Source organism: Castor canadensis, chromosome 16 (assembly GCF_047511655.1).
Source record: "Castor canadensis chromosome 16, mCasCan1.hap1v2, whole genome shotgun sequence".
NCBI lineage: Eukaryota > Metazoa > Chordata > Mammalia > Rodentia > Castoridae > Castor > Castor canadensis.
Window position 1 is genome coordinate 22,461,007 of NC_133401.1, and position 20,157 is coordinate 22,481,163.

Genomic DNA, 20,157 nt, shown 5'->3' on the forward strand with positions numbered 1-20,157 from the left:
GGTGTGTGAGTGGAGGGGCGGAGGGGCTGGACCGAAAGGCTGAGGGAGGAGAGGCTGGAATCTTGGACTCCTGAGGTGAGGGACAGGAGGGGCTCAATGCTGGGACTCCAGGTGTGAAAGAACTGGGGCTGGGACCCCTGGGTCTGAGGGAGGAGGCTGGGCCTGGACCCCTGGGTCTGAGGGAGGAGGCTGGGGTCTTGGTCTTCTGGGTCTGAGGGAGGAGAGCTGGGTTCTGGACCACTGGGTCTGAGGGAGGAAGCTGGGACCTGTACTCCAGGATCTGAGGGAGGAGGCTGGGGCCTGGACCCCTGAGCCTGAGGGAGGAGGGTTGGGGTCTTGGTCTCCTGGGTCTGAGGGAGGGGGGCTGGGGTCTTGGTCTCCTGGGTCTGAGGGAGGAGGACTGGGGCTGAGTTGTCTAGTGCTTTAGAAGGGAGGGCTTGGACTATGATTCTGGTGGAGAAGGGGGCTGCTACCAATAACCCATAATGAAAGTGAGGCGGGTCTTCGTGGATAGGACATCTGAGGACAGATTGCCCCGCCCAGGGCTCAGAGAGGTGGGGATCTGGGAAGGCAGGTTTGGGAGGCACCTTGACCTGGTTTCCCCTTCCCCTGGGTGCGGAGGCGGGACCAGTCCCAGTGGAACTTAAGAGCCTTGCTGCCTGCAGTAGGGCTGATGGAGACCGACATCAGGGAGGACTCTAGTGGGGGGGCTGCAACTTGGCAGTGGTGAACCTCATTTGCCTTTCACCGCCCACCAGTTGGCCGCCCCTCACGCACAACTGACAGAAGAAAGGTGTGGTCCCCACCACGTTTATTGTAAATCATCCATTAACTCTGAAATGATCGTTAATCCCCGACACCAACTTCTCCCTGGATTCAAACCCTGGACATGCCCAGGTCAGGGTGCGAGGCGGAGCCTGCCAGAATTCCAAGTGGGCGGAGCTACTGCGCTTCTGACATCACAGGGGGCGGGATCTCTGACGGAGGAGGCGTGGCCAAAAAGAGTGGCGCCCCTGAGGAGAGGAAGTCCCATTGGGCAGTATTGGAGGGAGGGAACTATTCATTGGAAGTTGTTTCGTGGGGTGGAGCTACCGGATTGGGCTGTTCCGGGAGGTGGAGCCAGTGTCGGTGACGTCATGGAGCCTGGCACACGTGAGACAGAAGCATGCCCCTGCTTGCTTCTTAGGGGGCGTGGCTTGATCCTGGTGGACTTGACTCTGGGGGGATCCTGAGGGGGAGGAATCTGAGTGTCCAGGGCTTGGTGACCACACAGCAGGAGGTCGAGGGCTGAGACTACTGAGTTGGAGCCCTGCAGTAACTCCCTACCCAGGGTCCACCCTCCTCTCAGGTCATCCGTGATGCAAAGGCTCAGTTCTCCTCCATGGTTTTTCGAATCCAGTCCACATAGTGGAATGTGCTTGTATAGACGGCAGGGCGCCCAGGTCTGGAGCAGGGCTCAGAGCCCCCAGACACCACACCTGCCAGGGTCCCATTGCAAACCAGGGGGCCCCCAGAGTCACCCTGTGCATGAGAAAAGAGCAGAAAAATTGTTAGGCAGGTCTCTCCATGAGAATTACAGCGGCTACTTTACCTTCCTGGGAAGACCCCAGTTTGCTCCTCCTCAACACTCAGGAGTTCAGGTGTCCAGTCTCTGCTCCCTCAGGCCCAGGAGTAAAAGCTCAGAGATCCCCAAGTATCACCCACTAGGACATAACATTCTGAGCTCCTAGCCCTCTCCTCTTCCAGGACTCAGTCTGGACCCTCAGTCCCTTCCTTGCTTAGGTCCAGGAGTCTGGGGCTCCAGCCATCTCCCCCAGGACCCAGCAAACTGCCCTGCCTGTCTCACCTTCTCCCAAGCAGATCTTACCTGGCAGGAGCCTCGGCCCCCCTCCCACAGGCCAGCACATATCATGCTGTCAGAGATGTGACCAGGGTATGCCCAGTGACAAAGCTTGTTTTCCAAGATGCTGATGTTGGCACACTGCAGCGTGAGCGGGTACTTCACTGTTTGGGAAAGAAAACATAGACGATTAGGGGTATAGATAAGCATGTTTGTGTCTTCATAACATGTGGGGACATCCTTGATTGCACTGAGGTATTGCTGGGTAAATACCAGTGGCAGAAGGGATGGGCCTGTGCTGGCAGCCAGCAGCCAGTGGGGTGAACTGGGGAGGATCTGGGAGCCCTTGTCTAGGGCGCAGCCTCTACTGACTGCCCAGAGGGTGCTATTTTGTCTCCAGTACTTGGTGGGGCCTTGCACATGCTAGGCAAGAGTTCTACCACTGAGCTACACCTCCAGCCCAGTTCTTTGAGTGTTTCAAGTGAATCCAGAAAACTGGGTTTGTAAATAAAGTCCCCCAGTTTTTCAGTAATTTTGAAGACTCTTTGAAAAAGAACAGCAGAAATCTCAGTTATTAATATTAATTAATATTAGTATGTGACAAGCCTAACTGATCTAATACCAGTTTGTGACTCAGAGATGCAGGTTTATTTCATTTTTAAGATACACATACGTTCACATTTAAATGTCTCTGAAATAGGGTTGTGTCTTCCTCCTGTCCTTACCATCAACGAGACCTTTTTTTCCCATTTTTTTCTTGAGACAGTGTCTCCAAATATAGCCTAGGCAGACCTCCTGTTGTAGCTTCCCAAGTGCTGAGATTATAGGTGTGTACCATCATGCCTGGCATTTCCCCCCATTCTTAATAGTTCTTAAAATACTGATACCCCCAAAATCCATGACACTTTACATTTTATGAAATATATTGGTATATAAGTAGGTGGATAAACACAGTGAGAGGGAGAGGGAGAAAGAGAGAGAAAGAAGAGAAAGAAGGAGAAGGGAAGGGGAGGGGAGAGAAGAGAAGGGAAGGAGGGGGAGGGGAGAGAAAAGGAGGGAAGGGGAGGGGAAGAAAAATGAGGGAAGAGGAGAGCAGAGAAGAGATGAGGAAAGAAGAGAGGACCAGGCATCAGGGGAGCCCAGCCTAGGCCTTGGGACATAATGCCATGAAATATCATGGATAAGAACATACCCTTGGGGCTGGAAACGGCACCCCAGCCTGAGATGAGGCACCCAGTGCCTGGGGTTGCATAGGACTCGCTGATCTTGATGGGTTTCACAGCAGACCCTAGACGTGCTGGCCTGGGCAGTCGGACCAGCATGATGTCATCGTTGTGGTCATTGGCACTCAGGTCCTCGTTGAAGCCAGGATGAGGGAAGAAGTCAGTGACCCGGAAGAGCTGTTCTGATCCCTCCCACCGCCAGAGGTGGTGCTCCCCAAGGCGGACCCACAGGTACCTGCTGGAACAGATTTCAGAGGTCAAGCTGGGGCAAGTGGAGGTCTTCTCAGCCCATCTCTTTTTCTGTCCATTAGGGTGCTGGATGACCCTCCACAAGTCACACACCCTCTCTAGGTCTCTGGCCTCTGTCTGGCTTTTGAATGCCTCTACCTTTGTAGGTCTTCCCTCCCTCCTATCTACCATGCTGGGTGAGCCACCTTCCTCCCTGCCCCACCTGGAGCCTCAGTGGTGACCTGAGAATGTCCCTAGAACCTTGTGGGTACCTGGGGGCTCCACCCACCATGCAATAACAACCCCACCCCCTGTCCCCACAGGTCTGGTGGCTTTTATGGGAGTGGTGCTAAGTGTGTTTTGGGGTGTGTGTGTGGAGGGGGATGGATTTGTAATATCCCAAAAAGTGGGGTTCATCTGTGACCTCAGGCATTTCCTATTTGTCATATACTTCAACCCCTGTCCTCAAGCATTTCTTCCTGATGTCTAGTCTTAGGCTCACTTGCTCCAGTTTCAGCTCATTTGTTCTGCTTAGTCCATATCTAGACATTTGGGTGTGCTCCGTGGGTCGCTATGTCCACCCCCAGCCTCTAACCTCCAACATGAATCACCAGGGTTTGGGGATAGCAGATGTTCTATCTGTCCCTCTGTCTGTCCCTGACACCTCATGGCCTTGGCTCTGAGTTGGAAATTTAACCTCTTCACTCCCATCTTGCCTCTGAGTCTCTCTCATCTCCATATCTCTATTTTCTCCTCTTCTCTTTGGGGCTAACTCTAAGCATTGTTCTCCTAGCCTGAGGTACAGGGTTCATCGTGGAGCAAGGCATGATGGGAAATTCCCACACAGCATCCTGTTCTAGCATTTGTGCTTCATTTGTGGAGGGAAGAACATTACAACAGTCTGCATGGCCCTTGTTTAGAGATAATGCAGAGAGGATTCCTAAGCCAGGCATGATGGAGCATGCCTGATATCCCAGCACTCGGGAGGCTGAGAAAGGAAGATCAGGAGTTCAAGACCAGCTTGGGGCATATAATGAGTTTGAGGTGAGCCTGGATTGCATAGTGAGTTTGTGACACAAAAAACAAACAAACAACCCAAACAAACAAATACATAGGGTCCTGGCTCACGTAGTGTCTAGCATTCTGGTAGAATTGGAATTCCTGGAATCTAAGATTCTAGAATTCTAAGATTCTAACACCTTAATAGCCATGGTTCTAGAATTCTGAGAAGATCCACTTTCAGAATTTTATGGATACAAAGTTCTAACATTCCATATTTCTCAGGTTCAAAAGCCCAGGATTTTCAGGGCTGCTGGAGTGGCTCAAATGGTAGAGCACCTGCCTAGCAAGCTCAAAGCCCTGAGTTCAAACCCCACAAGAACCAAAAAAAAGAAAGAAAGAAAAAGAACTTCCCAGATTCCAAAATTACCTGCATTAAATCTAAGACTTCAAGAGTCCAGAATTCTAATATTTTCTGACAGGAAGACTAGAACTTCATCATTCTAGAATTCTATAGATATGTGATTGTAGAAATTTAAGAGTTTATGATTCAAATGGTGATAGAATTCTGGGGTATGAAATCACCAGATTCTACATGTTTATACCCAGAGTCTTCTGGAATTCTCTTGGTTCAAGGTTCTAGAATTCTTTGCAACACGGCGTTCTAGGTTATTGTTAAAGAAACCTCTAAGACTGTATGTGTCTATATTTAATGAACCTAGACCAGGGTGGATCGAAGATTGAAGGATCAAGGTAGCTGTCACCACCACTGGGCGCCTGAAATGTGGTCACTCCAAATTGAGAGGTAGCATTCACGTAAAATGCATGCTGGAAGACTGTCAGAGTGGCTCAAGTGGTAGAGTGCCTCCCTAGCAAGCATGAGGCCATGAGTTCAAACCCCAGTGCCACCAAAAAACAAACAAACAAAAACAAAAAAAAGGAAAAGAAAAAGTAATACATTTAAAAGTAATTAAATGCCCAAACCATATTTTGGGTATGTCCAGTTAGAGAGCTATTCTTAAAATTAACTTCGCTCATTTTTTTTTTACTTTTTGAATGTGCCTACCAGAGAACTTTGGCTTATACCTGTAGCGACCACTCCAGCTCCACTGCTGTGCAGAGGGTAGGGATTCTAAAGTTTGTGAATATAGGATTCTAGAATTTCATGGGTTCAAAATTTTAGGATCCTCAGATGCTACATATCTGAAGGTCAGCATCTAGGAGTTAAAGAGTGTGTGCTTTGAATATTGGATTCTTTTTCGGGGTGGGACTGGGGTGAACTCAGGGCTTCTCACTTGCAAAGCAGGTGCTTTACTGCTTGAGCCACACCTCCAGTTCATTTTGCTCTGGTTATTTTGGAGATCGGTTCTTGCCAACAATTTGCCTGGGCTGACCTTGAACCTTGACCCTCTAGATCTCAGCCTTCCAAATAGCTGGGATTACAGGCCTGAGACAAGGACACCCAGCTTGAATCTTGGATTCTTAAGAGCAAGGTATTTATTCTATGGAATTTTGAAATTGGGGAAGGCTGCCCTGCATAATCCTAAGTGCTGGGATTTGTTACCAGCAGTGGTAGCTCCTGTCCCCATCCCCATCTCCCCCTCTGTCTCCCAGCCCACCTCCCATTGGGGCCAGCCCGGGTCACTCACGGCTTTCGGCAGTGGGCAGCTGTGAGTAACCAGCGGTCACTGATGAGGGTTGCTCCACAGAAGAGCCTGGTGAGGTAGAAAAGGCCCGCTTGCCAAGGCTGCGAGTTGCGGGGACATTCCTCAGCCCCGATGGCGCGGGTTTCTGCACTGCTGTGCCCTGGCGTTTGGTGGAAGGAGAGGGGTCAGTGACCTGGGAGTGTTGCTGGGATGCCCAGAGGGTAAAGACCAAAGGCTAGGGGTGGGGGGTGCGGGAATGGACGGCTCACCTGCTAGGAGGGACAGCAGAGCCCAGGTGAGTCCCAGCTTCATGACCTTAGGCCTGGCTCCTCCAGCCCAAGCACTTGGCACTCTTCGCTCCTTTATTGTAAGCAATGCCATCTCCTTCCTCCTCTCTGGGGCCGCCCCTGTGATTAATCAGGGTTGGGAAACGTGCCTGGGGGAGGGGGAAGCCCTGGGGCAGATGGGGTCCTGGGAAGAGGAGGGAGATGCCTGAGTCTCCCCTATAGGGATGCACCCAGGTGGAGATGAATGGGGGAAGGGGTGCTGGGTGTAGAAAGACGGTGGGCGCCTCCTGTGGGGGAGGGGAGCCCCATTCTCATGACCTGGGGCTGCAGGAGCTGCATCCAAAATATTCTGTGTCCTGGAGGAGGAGAAAGATCCCTAAGGCAGAACTCTGGCAGGGAACCAGGTTTACTTTTGGATCAAACACCACTAGCCTTATAGGACTGGAGGGAAACTCAGAGGAAAGAAGGCAGACTCAATAAAGTGTGGGCGAAAAGGGAGGGAAAGAAAGAAGGGATGGAGATAGAGAGCAGGAGGGCCCAGGCAAGAGGAGGAAGGGGAGGAGAGAGAGAGATCAGAAAGACTGAGAGAAACCTAGAAAGAGGCAGAGGCTGCAGAGAGCTGCTGGGCCCACAGGACACCTCCCTGCCCTGGGGAGATTGGGTTCCTTCCCACCAGCATGGAGGCCTGTCCTACAAGCTGAGAAATCTGCCCATCTGGATGAACCCACTCTTGCAAAACCTGCCCCTTCTCCACAGTCCCAACACCCCAAGACCCAGGTGTCAATTCACTGCAGGCCCCACCTGCCTGAGACCCAGCGCCCCACCCTCTTTCCTAATATCACCAGATCTGCCAATTCCCTAGAACATTTGCTGCAGTTACCCCTCCCCCTCTAGTGTTCTTGGGATCACATTGTCTTCCCTGCCCCTTCTTCCTCCCAGGTGGGCGCCTTGGAGAGCCAAGCTCAGATCTGACTCATCTCCATGTCCCTGGGATCAGCCAGTTCTAGGCAGGGCTGTCATGAGTCCTCAGGAGATGTCACTTGAATGAGTGAATGAGTTTCTCTATATCTTTCTTTTTCTGATGAACTCTTAGTCACCCTTCAAGACCCATCCTAAGTGCCCCTCCACCTACGGACAAAGGTTAACTGGGCACTCACTCTGTTGTCCGCAGGCCTGCTTCTCAAGCTTGCACTGGACACTCCTTGAATGGCTTTGCACTGTTGGGTCCTGGTCTGGAGCAAGGGTCTGGAATGAAATCATCTGTGTCCAAATCTCTCGCTGGCATTGTGACCTAGGGCAAGTCACTGGACCTCTCTGTCATTCTATGAGCTACATAACAATAAGAGCCAGGGTTGTGGGAGAATTAACACATCCACAGCACTTACGAGTGCTTGACAGAGCTGAGTGTGGGGGCACATGACTGTAATCCCAGCTACTCTAGAGGTGGAGGCAGAAGGGTCTCAAGTCAGAGGCCAGTCTGGCCAAAATCAGCAGGACCCCATTTCAATAACAAAATACAAACAAAAAAGAGCGTGGCTCAAGTGGCAGAGTGTTTGCCTCCACTGCTCAAGGATATGGTTCCACCTCCAGCACCACAAAGAAAAGAAAAATGGGCTGGTGGAGTGGCTCAGGTGGTAGTGACTGCCTAGCAAGCATGAGGCCTGTAAGTTCAAACACCAGTGCTGCCTAGAAAAAAAGAAAAGAAAACTCACAAAGCTAACACAACGACCCTATCTGAAAAAAAGAAAAGAAAAGAACTGGAGGCATGGTTCAAGTGGTAATGCTTGCCTAGCAATCAAGAAGTCCTGAGTTCAAGTCCCCAGTGCCTCTAACATACCCCCCCCTCAAAAAACAAAAACAAAAACAAATAGAGCAATGGGAGTAGTGACCAAAAACTTGACTCAAAGGGAATCCCAGAAGGCCTCCAGGAGGAAGTGACCTTTGAGTGCAAGGCTTGCCCATCTCCCCAACCTGATGAGCAGCTTCTTAAGGGTAAGGTTTGGTTAGCTTCAACTCCAGGGCCTGGTACAGGACAGGGCTCAGCCCGTAAAGGAAACAGTCGAGTTGCTTACAAACATGAGTTCAGTGTGCAAATTCTGCCACGTACTTGCTTCTGATGCTCTGGTGATGAGCTCAGGTGACACAGGGGACTGACATTTCCTGGATGTGCTAATGGGGCAGGAGGCTGGAGAGCCATCAGGAGGGAGCTGTAGCCAGACTTTGTGCTCAGAACTCAGACACCAACCTTCCCTGGACTCGGCTGGAGCAGGTGCCTTGAGCCGTCAGCACTGTGTCACCCCACCTGGGACAGGGGCTGGTGTTTAACAGTTGCTCAATAAACTGACATGTGGCAAGAGACACAGAAACAACGTGTGCCTCGTGGAGGATTTCTTGTGCCCGGGTTTGGCTGATACAATGTTCGGCAAAGTCCAGGCTGAACAGAGACACTCAAACGCCTATTACAGTTTTGCCTTCTTCTGTGGACACACTCCCCCCTCCCCCCAGGGAGAAATACAGAGAATTTCAGAGAGAGTGGACACAGCCCTCATCCTGAGTTTTCAGGAGGAAAATCTCAAAGCCAATTAGTAACAAAATAAGCAAAAAATTTCCCAAAACCTCAGAGTGAGGCTTTTGACAACCTTGGCAGAGGAAGCTCAGCCTTCCTCTCCTGGAGGCAGGGATGGATATGGGGTAAGGACGCTTGAGTTGCAGGGTCCTCATTGTTAACAGCAAATGGTGTTTCCTGAAGGCCTTGGCTCTGGCATGGAAGAATCCAAGCAGAACACATGGGGTTTATTGAATGCTGGGGAAGGGAAATACACAGGGAGCATGGTGGGTGCAGGTGGAGTCTGCCTGCAGAGAGCATGCTTTTCTTTCAGGAGCTTTTAAAACTTCTGCTAATCTATGGGAAGGGGAAACCAGCAGAGTCTCATCCATAATCAGTGAGTGGGGAGGAGCATGGCAGTTCCTGGCCAGGTACAGGTGGTCTGGGCCATCCCTGAGCTTAAGTTCCTTCTTCTAGCCTGCCTCAAATTCCCCCTGAGAGACAATATTCCAAAAAATTCTTTTTGGGGGGTTGCTGAAGGGGCTGGTCCATCTTCAGTATCTGCTTTTGTTGTGGCAATATAGTCAGAGGAGAAACCAAGCGACACTCGGAGGAGTGGAGAACTCAGATTTTATTTTTTACGCCAGCGGGCCCAGACGTGTACCTGCGTCTGAGTCCTGAACAAAGGATTCACAGGATATTTAAAAGGCAGTGCAGGGCATCAGGTTACAAAGATGAGCTCAGGTTATGGGTGTTCTAACCAGTGAGTTAGATTGTTTAGGTTAATTGGGCTGGTAGTGAGCTAGGGACCTAATGTTGTTTAGATAAGAACAGCAAGGGAGGCCTGCTTTGGAAAGTTTATTTACAAGTAGAGACAAAGAAAGGCAGGAATGGGTGCTTATCTCTGCATGGTGCCTTTCATCTCAGTCCTGAACTTTTGCATGGCTCTCTCACAGTTCTGTCTGAGGTTACAGCTTTTAATTGACAGTTTACTGTGTTTTATGGCCCTGTTTCAAGGCTCTCTTCCTCTTCACTTTGAGCTGACAAGGGGCAGTAGACCCTATCTGCAAGGAGAAATTGTCTCTCCTACTTCTTTCCCTTGGGGCTCGTTTGGACACAAGGTGTCTGATCGTCTAGCACAGTCAAGGTTCCTCACGGAGATCTGGGTTGCTCCTAGAGATCACGTTTGTTTGTTTGAAGAGATAGTAGTCCTGTTGCCTCATGATTTGAGTCCTAAAGGCTTTTATCCTGGAAGAGATGAATCTGCTTTAGAAGGCATGGTCCAAACATGAACACTGCTAGGAGCATCAAAAGGGGCCCTGTGAGGTGTGGCAGGAAGGATAAAGTAATTTTGAAAAGTGACAGAGTTTTATGGTTACTTTGCCTAAAGGTATTTATACTGGTACTATTTTCAGCTCTTAGCTGGCCTTCTGTTTTGGATTACCACTGTAATGAGCAGTTAAGGATTGATTGTTTGGGGCAATAGCTACATTAGGGGCCATGTGTACCAGGGGGCAGGTGCCACTCCACTTAGAGGGTAACATCAAAGGGTCAGCTTTGTACAGAAAGAAGACTTACTGTCCCCAAGCAGAGGCTAGAACCGTTGAAAGTTATATTGCCTTTGCTTAAACAGAAGACCTTGCCAAGGGCACGGGTTACCTGTTGTCAGAGCCTTCAGCTGAAATATGACAGCACATGCATAAGAGTGCCTTTTTACAATCTCTTGGCTTTGGTTACTTTTAGAGGTCTGGCATAATTGACTCGATCTGGAGAAGTCCCCTCATTTGTGCCATCCTTTTGAACTGTCTTAGGTAGCTGTAGACCACTTGTTCCTCTTAGAAGTTGGGGGGACACCGACTGTTCGCGGTTGCTTCCTCTTAAATTGTTCCTCTGAACAGTCGTCTCTGAAGATTCTGTTAATTTGGCAGTTTTATCCACATAGCAGGAGTGGCTTCCCCTGGGAAGTCCAGAAAGTTAGATTTTTGTCCCACAGAGGAGGGGGAGTGACCCATCAAACAGATCAGAAGTCAGTGCCAATGCGACCATTTTGGCCAAATTAAGCAACAATAAGGTTTATTAAAAAATGGCTCTTAGGCTGGGCTTAATTAAATCTAATTTTTTGTCCCATAGGGGATGTACGACACCTTTAAATTGCTGTAGAGAACCGGCAGGCAGCAGTTATAGTTTTCACAAGGAAAATACGAAATGACTCCTACTGAGGAATGTCTGTCCTGGCTGATAGATAAGCACTTGTCACAGTCATTTTTCATGGGCTTGTCTATAAATGCTCCAGAAGGGTCAGGACTATGACAAAAGTTAAAGTAACCATGGTTAATCACAGTTTAAACCTTGAATTTTGGTTAGGTAAAGTAGTAAGTTAGTGGTTGTCAGCATTGTATGGTACTGACAATTAAAACCCTAAATTCTCCAATGGTTTGGCAGTGTCAGTAATTTTAAACAGCCCCTGTTTTGATGCTCCATGGTATATCATATATATTATTTAACCAATGTCAGATAAGCCAATGTTTATCTGACAGATGTCAGGCCTAAAATGGCAAAACTTTCAGCATTTGTCATAAAGAGCAGAAATGTCAAAGACCTTATTAGATAGGATGTACTTTAGATAAAAGAGCTAAAGCTGCTTACATGTATACATTTTTAACTCTATAAATAATCTTATGACATTTAGATACATGTATAAGGCACTAGCAGTATTAGAACCATTTAAAGAATTTTTACTCAGTTTAAACTTAGTTTTCTCAGTGTTGTCAGAAAAATACCTTAGGGTTTCCATGTCTGGCAAGAGACTGATTTAGGCAGGATGCAAAGAATATTAAATAATTTTAAATGTGCTGTGAAGAGAACTAGTCATTTTTCTTTGGTTTGCAGAATCAAAGCACTCCCAGTATTTAAGGATACAGCTAAGTGGTGATGACCTTGGCTTCTCCTATGCTGGCTGCTGGAGACAGAGAGTGAGTGAGAGAGAGAGGGAGAGAGAGAGAGAGAGAGAGTAGAAAGTGTGGTCTTTGCTCTTTGGGAGAGAGCGATAGCTTCAAGAATCCATGAGGTATCCCTTCTTTAGATACCAAGAAAGTTCTTAATACAGTTTCTTTTTGACCTGTTTCTGTCACATGTCTCTTCCCCTAGCTTCCAGTCATCCATTCCCCTAAGGGCCCATCTCTCCATCCGCACATGACGGTTCCTAAGTGGGATGCTGATGCTGAATGGTAACCCAACTATTAAAACATACACTGGGCAAGGAGGCTGATACCAAAACCAGCATGTAACATGAAAAGATAACAATATGAAGGAAGGCAATCTGGTTAGTGTTAATAACCAGTGCGGAATTAACTATCAATCCTAGCTCACACCAAGGTAAGTGTGGCTGATACAAACCCATTGCTCGTGGTCAGTTTTGACATCAGGCCATGGGGTTGTAGTCAGCTTGTCAACTTGAGAAGAATGGGGGAACAAGTACATTTTTTTGTATAATAAACCAACAAGATTAATGTCTCAAATGATTGGATGCAGAAACAGAGATAAGGAAGTAAGCATAAAGTTAGAAAACCCAAGGACTGAGAGCCACGGCTTGGATGTTGTTAATAAGTTACATCCTAGACGCTGATGCTGACTAGCAGAATGACTTGGGACCCACAGCAGAGTGGCGGTGACCTGCATGGAGCCCCTGGAGTGAAAAATAACAGGCTCAGTCATTGGGAGTTAATGATGTGCATAATTTAGTATTTTAGGATTAATTACCTTTCTGTAGACTCCTAAAAATTTAAGGTTTTATCCTCCCATTTGGAGGGTGAACTTTGGTTTGGTTTTGGTAAAATTTTGCATTAGCCTATGGCATCAAAAGTCTCTGATAGTTATTTTGATAAAATAGAAACCCATTTAAAAATACATATTAGTAATACATATGTGCACAACTGTCTCAAAAGTTATTTAAAGTTCTAATCCCAACCAGACCTAACTATACTCTGCCTTAGGACTAAAGAACATTTATAGACAATAATCTGTTTCATTCTAGTGTGAGTGCAATTTACATTTAACCTTAAATTTTGACCTCAGAAAAATTTTAGGCAAATTTTAAACTATAGCCAACCCAATAAACTTGTAAGCTTTCAGACGTCAATTTGTATCTTGAAATAACTTTTGTAAAAGCCTGAATTTAGATAACACTGCTTTAAATAAAACTCTTAGTAACTTTATACCTTAAAAGACTTAGGAAGAAAATTAAATTAAACCATCCTTTTAATAATAGCAATTTGCAAGAACACATGGGTCAATGGACCTAATTATTAAAGAGTTAAGTGTAAATTGCACTCACACTAGAATGAAACAGACTTTTGTCTGTAAATTTTCTTTAGTCCTAAAGCAGAGGATATTTAGGCCTGGTTGGGATTAAAACTTTAGGTAACTTTTGAGACAGGTGTACACATTAACTTTATAAAAGTAGCTTAAGAAAACTCCTAAAGACACACACACACACACACACACACAGATGTTTTGACCTAGGCACACCAAAGAATATCAGATATAAGTGTACATCTGAGCTCAAACATTAGTGGTCACAAATACATAGGTAGGAGACAGACTAAGATGTACACAGCAAGCACACAAAACAATGTGTTAACTCCGAGTGTGCGCTTAAGCAAATTAAGTTTTGTTATTTACTTTAGCAGATTAGTCAGCTAGATTCCTAAGTAGTTTATGACAGATCTTTAACACAAATACTTTATCTTTGTCTAATCCTTAACAGATTAATGTAGTAAAAAAACAACATGTATAAAAACTATATCGATTTAGGGAATTTTAATAAGTTTTAATTTTTCTAGAGGATGGCAAGATAGCACCACCCATGAATTTCCTTTCCCTAGGGAGTGTCCAGATGGCTTTGAACAAGTGGTGTTTCCATCATGGTGGGAGCATTTCCTGTGACCACATGGTCTCTCCAATGGATCTTCTAAATAGAACACAAAGACATGTTACATGCAACATACAGGCTCAAAATAGCAATATGTTATAGGAGTAAAAGACATCTCCCCCTGAGAGACAGGGGTCCATATGCTAATGAAAAGACATCATTGAAGCAAACTTAGGTGGGATTTGAACTCATGGCCTCACATTTGTTAGGCAGGCATTTTACTATTTGAGTCACTCTGTGAGTCCTTGTTAGCTTCCCTAAAGAAAGGAAACTTAGAAACAGTCTTTAGAATTTGGCTGAATCTGTTTCCCTTAATTTCAACCATGAAGGGCATGTGTCCCTGGAATAGGGAGATGTGACTTCTGTGAGTGCTTCTGTGATCCCTATAGGCCATGGGGACAAGGAGAGTGATAGCTGGGACAGGGTGACCAGGGCAAACAGGCATGGTGGGTAGGCAGGCAAGGGATTGGGTCAGAGGAGGAAGATGGAGAAGGCTGAAGATGGGTCACGATGCTCGAAGGGGCTATGGAACTGGGTCCTGGGGTGTGCCAGAGTTGGGGAGCTGTGCAACGGCTGAAGAGTATGCATGCTTGCAATGGGCTCCTAAGCCATCGCCTGTCTAACCCCAGTGCCCCAAGCCTCCCTGGCCTTCCCACTGGTGATGGCAGCAGAGCAGTGGCAAAGCACTGCTCCCTCTTCTTGCTGGCTCGGGCATTGTGAGCCTTCCAGCTAGAGGCTGTCAAGCAGGGCCTTGTGTGCACAAAGATGCTACATGGTGCAGGATGAGGAAGGAATGAAGGAGAGGGAGGAAGGGAAAGCATGCTGCAGTTTTAAGGTGGTTTGGCCAGCCTGTTCTCCAGGAGCCCCAAGCCGCGGGGGGAGCGAGCATTGGGCAGACAGACACTGCCACCTGCCTCTGCAATGCGACCTGCAGGGAGGCCTGCATGTTGGGTGGACAATGCTGGGTACCGACCTTGCATTCCCCAGCTACTTTCCCTGGGGGCAGAGCTCAGCCCATTCCCTTGGCAGTGCAGAAGGAAAAATAGAAAAAAGAATGAGGGTGACCCTCTAAGGTGCAGGGTCTGGGGGTTTACCTTTAATCTTGTGGCTGGTTTCACCAGATAATAAAGACCAATGGTGTTTCCGGAAGACCTTGGTTCTTGCGCTCTGGCATGGAAGAATCCAAGCAGAACACCTGGGGTTTATTGAATGCTGGGGAAGGGAAATACTCAGGGAACATGGTGGGTGCAGGTAGAGTCTGCCCGCAGAGAGCATGCTTTTCTTTCAGGAGCTTTTAAAGCTTCTGCTAATCTATGGGAAGGGAGAACCAGCAAATTCTCATCCATAATCAACGAGTGGGGAGGAGCATGGCAGTTCCTGGCCAGGTACAGGTGGTCTGGGCCATCCCTGAGCAACCTATATATGAGTCCCAAACTTAAGTTCCTTCTTCTAGGCTGCCTCACCATGAAGGCTGAAAAGGTGCAGGATGTCTCGAGCCCAGTCAGGCTGCTGTTGGGATAGGAAGAACTGGCCCTAGGTGGACCCAGAAATGGGACCTAACTGAGCACCAGTGACTCATGGGTTTAACTACTCAGGAGGCAGAGAGCAGGAGAATTGAGGTTCAAAGCAGGCCACAGCAGAGTTCAGAAGACCCTATCTTGAAAATACTCAATACAATAAAACAGGCTGGCAGAGTGGCTCATGTCGTAGGGTACCTGCCTAGCAAGTGTGAGGTCCTGAGTTCAAGCCCCAGTACTGCCAAAAAAAAAAAAAAAGAAAAAGAAAAAGAAAAAAGAAATGGGACCTAGTGTAAGTAGACACTTCCAGAGGCTTGGGAAGAGACTAAGGAATAGGAGTTTTCTATCAGTCCAGGGGACAGGCCTGGTGGGCTGAATAATGGGCGGAATACAGGCCACCCTGTGCCCTTCTCCCCCCGACAGAACTATGACAACAGTGATGTTTATCCAGTGCTCACCACTCACTGTATTCCATTGACGTTACCATGAAGATCCACGCACACATTACTTCATCGTCTCCTCACAAACACATCTAAGAGGTAGGCACTTCCTTGTCCCATCTTGCAGGTGAGGAAACCAAGGCTCAGCCAGCATGCTTGGCTTGTCCCAGGTCACACAGCAGAGGGCGGTAGAGGAAGCCAGGTTGCAAGACTAACTTTTCTCAGAAACTGGGGGAACTGCTGGCTTTCTTGCCTTTCTTGAACAACTGTTTGCTGTCTCTTTCTGTACTTGGGCTCCAGTGTGAACAGAAAACAAGAGTGGCGGCAGCTGGAGGAACAGGACAGAGAGGAAGGGTCTCGGTGTCCACATCAGTTGGAGCGTATGGTCTTCTCAATCCAAGAAACTAACTTGCAGATTCGGGTGTAGACAGCCGGGTGCTTGGCTGATCCACAGGGGTAAACGCCCCAGGAGAGGATCCCCTGTAGAGTTCCGTCACACACCAGAGGGCCACCTGAGTCACTCTGGGAGATGGTGAGAGGCAGTGATGGGAAAGAAGGGGGTGGAGGGCTGCAGTTGGGGTGGAATGAAGGTGAGGTTGTGATGGGGTGGAGAGGAAGTATGAGGTTGGGGTACATTGGGTGGGGATAAAGGTGGACTTTGGGGTTCAGGATTGGGTTGAGAGGTTAGAATGAAGATGAAGGGTTTGTAGTTGGGATCATGGTTCATAGTAGGTGGGAGATGGAGAAGGATCAGGAGAAGGAGATAGGACTGGGTGTCAGCTATCAGTGGCTTGAGGGTGGGAATGGGGTGGTCCACAGAGGTGGGGGTGGGGTTACAGAGCAGAGTTAGGCAGGGGCAGGGCCATCTTCTTTCCATCATCTTCCTGTCCTCCCTCCCATGAGGGAAGCCAATCGCACCTGGTAAGGGTCCTGGCTTCTGTCCAGTCCTGCACAAATCATATTGCTGGTGACCACACCAGGGTAGAAGACCCCAAACTCTTTAGGGGCCAGGAGAGTGACCCGGGAGCAGCTCACACTCCTGTTGTACTGTACTGAGGAGTGGAAAATGCCAGGTAAAGCCCAGCCCCTCCCTCCTCCCTCAGACCCAGGAGATCAAAAACAAGACTTCCTTCCTTTACCCTTGGGTCCAGATCCCAGCCTCCTCCCTCAGACCCAGGGGTCCCAGCCCCAGTTCTTTCACACCTGGAGTCCCAGCATTGAGCCCCCTCCTGTCCCTCACCTCAGGAGTCCAAGATTCCAGCCTCTCCTCCCTCAGCCTTTCGGTCCAGCCCCTCCGCCCCTCCACTCACACACCCAGATGCTTCTGGGGCTCAGGTGCTGGCGAGGAGGCGGGGCGGGGGGCGGGGCCTGCCAGTTAAAAGGCTTCAGAATCTTGTAGCAGGCAGACGGAACGCAGGTACTGGGGCCTCTTCCACTGAATCCGAGTTAGGAGGTGACCCCACCCCTGGATTCTGGAAGGTGAGGTGCAGAGGTCCTCAGACACAGGTCTCAGGCCCAGGGATCTCTCCTCTCCAGTGCCCAGGACCCCAGACTCAGACCCCTTTTACCTCAAGACCCCAACCAGGACCAGGGCTCCCTCCTCCCAAAGATTTAGGAGTCCCAGTCCCCAACACCTCCTCCCTTCAGAGTCATTAACCAAACCGGGAATGTGGAGTCTAGTGTGGCACCCTCACCCCCACACTTGGATTCAGCAATCTGGGGTCTCTGTCCCTTTCTTCCTGGAATCCAGCTCCTTCCTCCTCTCACCCACACTCTCTTGCTCAGAAGCCACCATGGGACGCCCCCCGCCCCGTGCAGCCCTGGCGTGGACCATCCTGTTCTTGCTGTTGGGAACCTGGGCAGGTGAGGGGGGCAGGGGACTCAACAGGGGTCCTGGAAGTCTGTGTGTGAGTGGCAATGTGAGTGCATGTGGTGGCCTGGTGGATGTGACAACATGTGGACTTTGGTGGGTGGAGGCATGGAGCACGTGGCACAGGTGGCAGTGGATTTGGGTGGGTTGGATCCTCAGAGGGGCGCTGCTCCTGCCAGCGGTGGTCTGGATGGGTCTGAGGACTCCTGTGCATGCTGAGGTGTGGGGCTCGTTGTAGGATGACTCACGGGCTTGAGTGAGTGTACATGCGTGTCCGTGTGACGGTGGGTGGCTGCTAGGGCCTCAGGTGTGACTTTGCATGAGGAGGCATGCGGAGAACTGTCCGTGTGTCCGTTTGAACCCGCAGTGGCCTTCCTGGCCCTGGCAGTGCACCCGAGGGTGGCGAACCATCCTTGTCCCTCCTGCTGCAGGATGCTCTAAGGCCCAGGGCTCCAAGGTGCTGGAGGGTCAGGAGTGTGAGGCCCATTCCCAGCCTTGGCAGACGGGCTTGTTCCAGGGTCAGCGACTGCTCTGCGGGGGCATCCTTGTAGGTGCCAACTGGGTCCTCAGCGCAGCCCACTGTAAAAAAGAGTGAGTGGATGGCTGGGCACAGGTGGGTTGTGGTCTAAGAAAGAAGGGGTTTGAGGACTCAGCTCAGAAAAAAGAAGTCAGACTGGAGAGTCAGAGGGAGGAGGGCTGGGGCCTGGGCCCCTGGTCTGAGTGAAGAGGCTGAGGCTTGGACCCCTGGGTCTGAGAGAGGAGGACTGGGTCCTGGACCCTGGGGTCTGAGGGAGGAGGGCTGGGGTCTGGACTGCTGGTCTGATGGAGGAGGTTTGGCGCTCAATTGTCAAGTTTTTAGAGGATGGGCTTGGAGCCTGATTCTGGTTGGAGGAAGGGCTGCTGCCAATAACCCTTTATGGAAGTTGACGGGTCTTCCTGGCTCCAATTTCTGAGGAGGCATCATTCTTCCTGCTGCTCAGAGAGGTGGGCATCTGGGAAGGCAGGTTTGGGATGCACCTTGATCTGGTTTCCCCTTATCCTGGGAGAGGCAGAACCAGTCCAATTTGAATTTAAGATCCTGCTGCAATCGGGCTGATGGAGACAGACGTCAGGGCGGACATAGGAGGGTCTCTGGGGTGGTGGGATTTGCAGCTCCGTGATGGCCAACCTCATTTGCACTTCACTGTCCACCAGTTGCTAGCTTTTCCTCCACAACTCATGCAGAAGGAAGACTTGGTCCCCACGTTTAATTTTAAGTCATCCATTAGCCCTGAGAAGATCTATCTATCTATCGATCGATCTATCTATCTATGCGAATGGATGACTTAAAATTAAACCCAGGACATGCTCCGTCAGGACTGTATGGGGAGGAGCCTGACAGAGATCCAAGTGGGCGGAGCTACCGCTATCCAGACATCACGGGGGAGGACCTCTGGTGGAGGAGGTGTGGCCAAAAGGAGTGGAGAAGTGAGGAAAGACGTCCTATTGGGCAATTGTGGAGGGAGGGAACTATTCATTGGAAGTTGTTCCTTGGGGTGGAGCCACCGGGTTGGGCTGTTCCAGGGGGTGGAGCCAGTGTCCGTGACGTCATGGAGCCTGGCACACCTGAGACAGAAGTAGGTCCTGCTTGCTTCTTAGGGGGCGTGGCTTGATCCTGGTTGACTTGGCTCTGGGGGGATCCTGAGGGGATGGAGTCTGCCCGCAGAGAAAGCGTGCTTTTTTTTTTCAGGAGTTTTAAAAATTTATGCTAATCTCTGCCCTGACCTCCAGCTGCATGGTCAACCAACCCGTGGACACTCAGACTCCAGATTCCAGATTTAATTACATTAAATCTAAGAAGAGTCCAGAATTCTAATATTCTCGAACAGGAAGACTAGAACTTCATCATTCTAGAATTCTATAGATTGTAGAAATTTAAGAGTCTATGACTCAAATAATTTAAGCCTGTAAAACTCTCCGAAATAAAGCTTCCTGGCTTTTCAAAACTGTGCTGATAGAATTCTGGGGTATGAAATCACCAGATTCTACATGTTTATACCCAGAGTCTTCTGGAATTCTCTTGGTTCAAGGTTCTAGAATTCTTTGCAACATGGTGTTCTAGGTTATTGTTAAAGAAACCTCTAAGACTGTATATCTCTATATTTAATGAACCTAGACCAGGTGGACCAAAGATTGAAGGATCAAGGTAGCCCTCACCGCCACTGGGTTCCTGAAATGTGACCACACCAAACTGAGAGGTAGCATTCACGTAAAATATACCCTGGATTTTGAAATCTTACTAGTGTTACTAGTCAACTGAGGTGCGACCACCCAAGAAAGATTTTAAAGGAGAGTCTTTATTAGCCAGCTGGTGACTGCTCTGACCAACAGGTTGTTGAGTCTCAGAGAGCAGCCCCGTTCCAACTTTTAGCAGGATTTATAAGGCAAAAATCCATGGTAATCTTTGCGAAGCAAGCAAACCTGGGTACAGAAGCGAGACAATGGCTATTTGCTAAGGTACAGAAATGAGACAATGGTTATTATCTATGAGTATGAATGAACACAATCAACACAATCCACACAATCATTTGACCATATCCTAGTTTGGTTCCTTCTGTTCTTTTAACTTTATGAGAACCAGACTCCCTCCTAA

The 20,157-nt window shown here is 48.9% G+C and overlaps 1 protein-coding gene and 2 long non-coding RNA genes across 3 annotated transcripts; 1 reads left to right on the forward strand and 2 right to left on the reverse strand.

The window, feature by feature from the left end:
• Positions 1 to 794: 794 nt before the first annotated feature.
• Positions 795 to 6,354, reverse strand: Klk9 (kallikrein related peptidase 9). Its single transcript, XM_020159929.2, has 5 exons — positions 6,206 to 6,354; positions 5,940 to 6,096; positions 3,033 to 3,298; positions 1,868 to 2,004; positions 795 to 1,521 (listed from the first exon to the last, which is right to left on the reverse strand). The coding sequence occupies exons 1-5, from the start codon at positions 6,315 to 6,317 to the stop codon at positions 1,369 to 1,371; spliced, it is 825 nt and encodes a 274-aa protein (XP_020015518.2). The 5' UTR covers positions 6,318 to 6,354; the 3' UTR covers positions 795 to 1,368.
• A 7,245-nt stretch (positions 6,355 to 13,599) lies between these two features.
• LOC141418076 (uncharacterized) lies at positions 13,600 to 16,998 on the reverse strand. The gene is made up of 3 exons (XR_012442707.1): positions 16,896 to 16,998; positions 15,674 to 15,983; positions 13,600 to 13,737 (listed from the first exon to the last, which is right to left on the reverse strand). It is a non-coding gene; the product is annotated as an uncharacterized lncRNA (long non-coding RNA).
• On the forward strand, positions 16,911 to 19,612 carry LOC141418075 (uncharacterized). Its single transcript, XR_012442706.1, has 3 exons — positions 16,911 to 17,134; positions 17,441 to 17,518; positions 17,957 to 19,612. It is a non-coding gene; the product is annotated as an uncharacterized lncRNA (long non-coding RNA).
• Positions 19,613 to 20,157: the final 545 nt, after the last annotated feature.

What these genes read in the sequence shown, in the direction of transcription:
- Klk9 (XM_020159929.2), bottom strand. Translation starts at nt 6,317, where the DNA reads ATGGCATTGCTTACAATAAAGGAGCGAAGAGTGCCAAGTGCTTGGGCT. An exon ending in TCTGCTGTCCCTCCTAGCAG is followed by an intron (nt 6,097 to 6,205) that starts GTGAGCCGTCCA and finishes ACCAAACGCCAG; the next exon opens with GGCACAGCAGTGCAGAAACC. An exon ending in TGCCGTTTCCAGCCCCAAGG is followed by an intron (nt 2,005 to 3,032) that starts GTATGTTCTTAT and finishes TTTCCCAAACAG; the next exon opens with TGAAGTACCCGCTCACGCTG.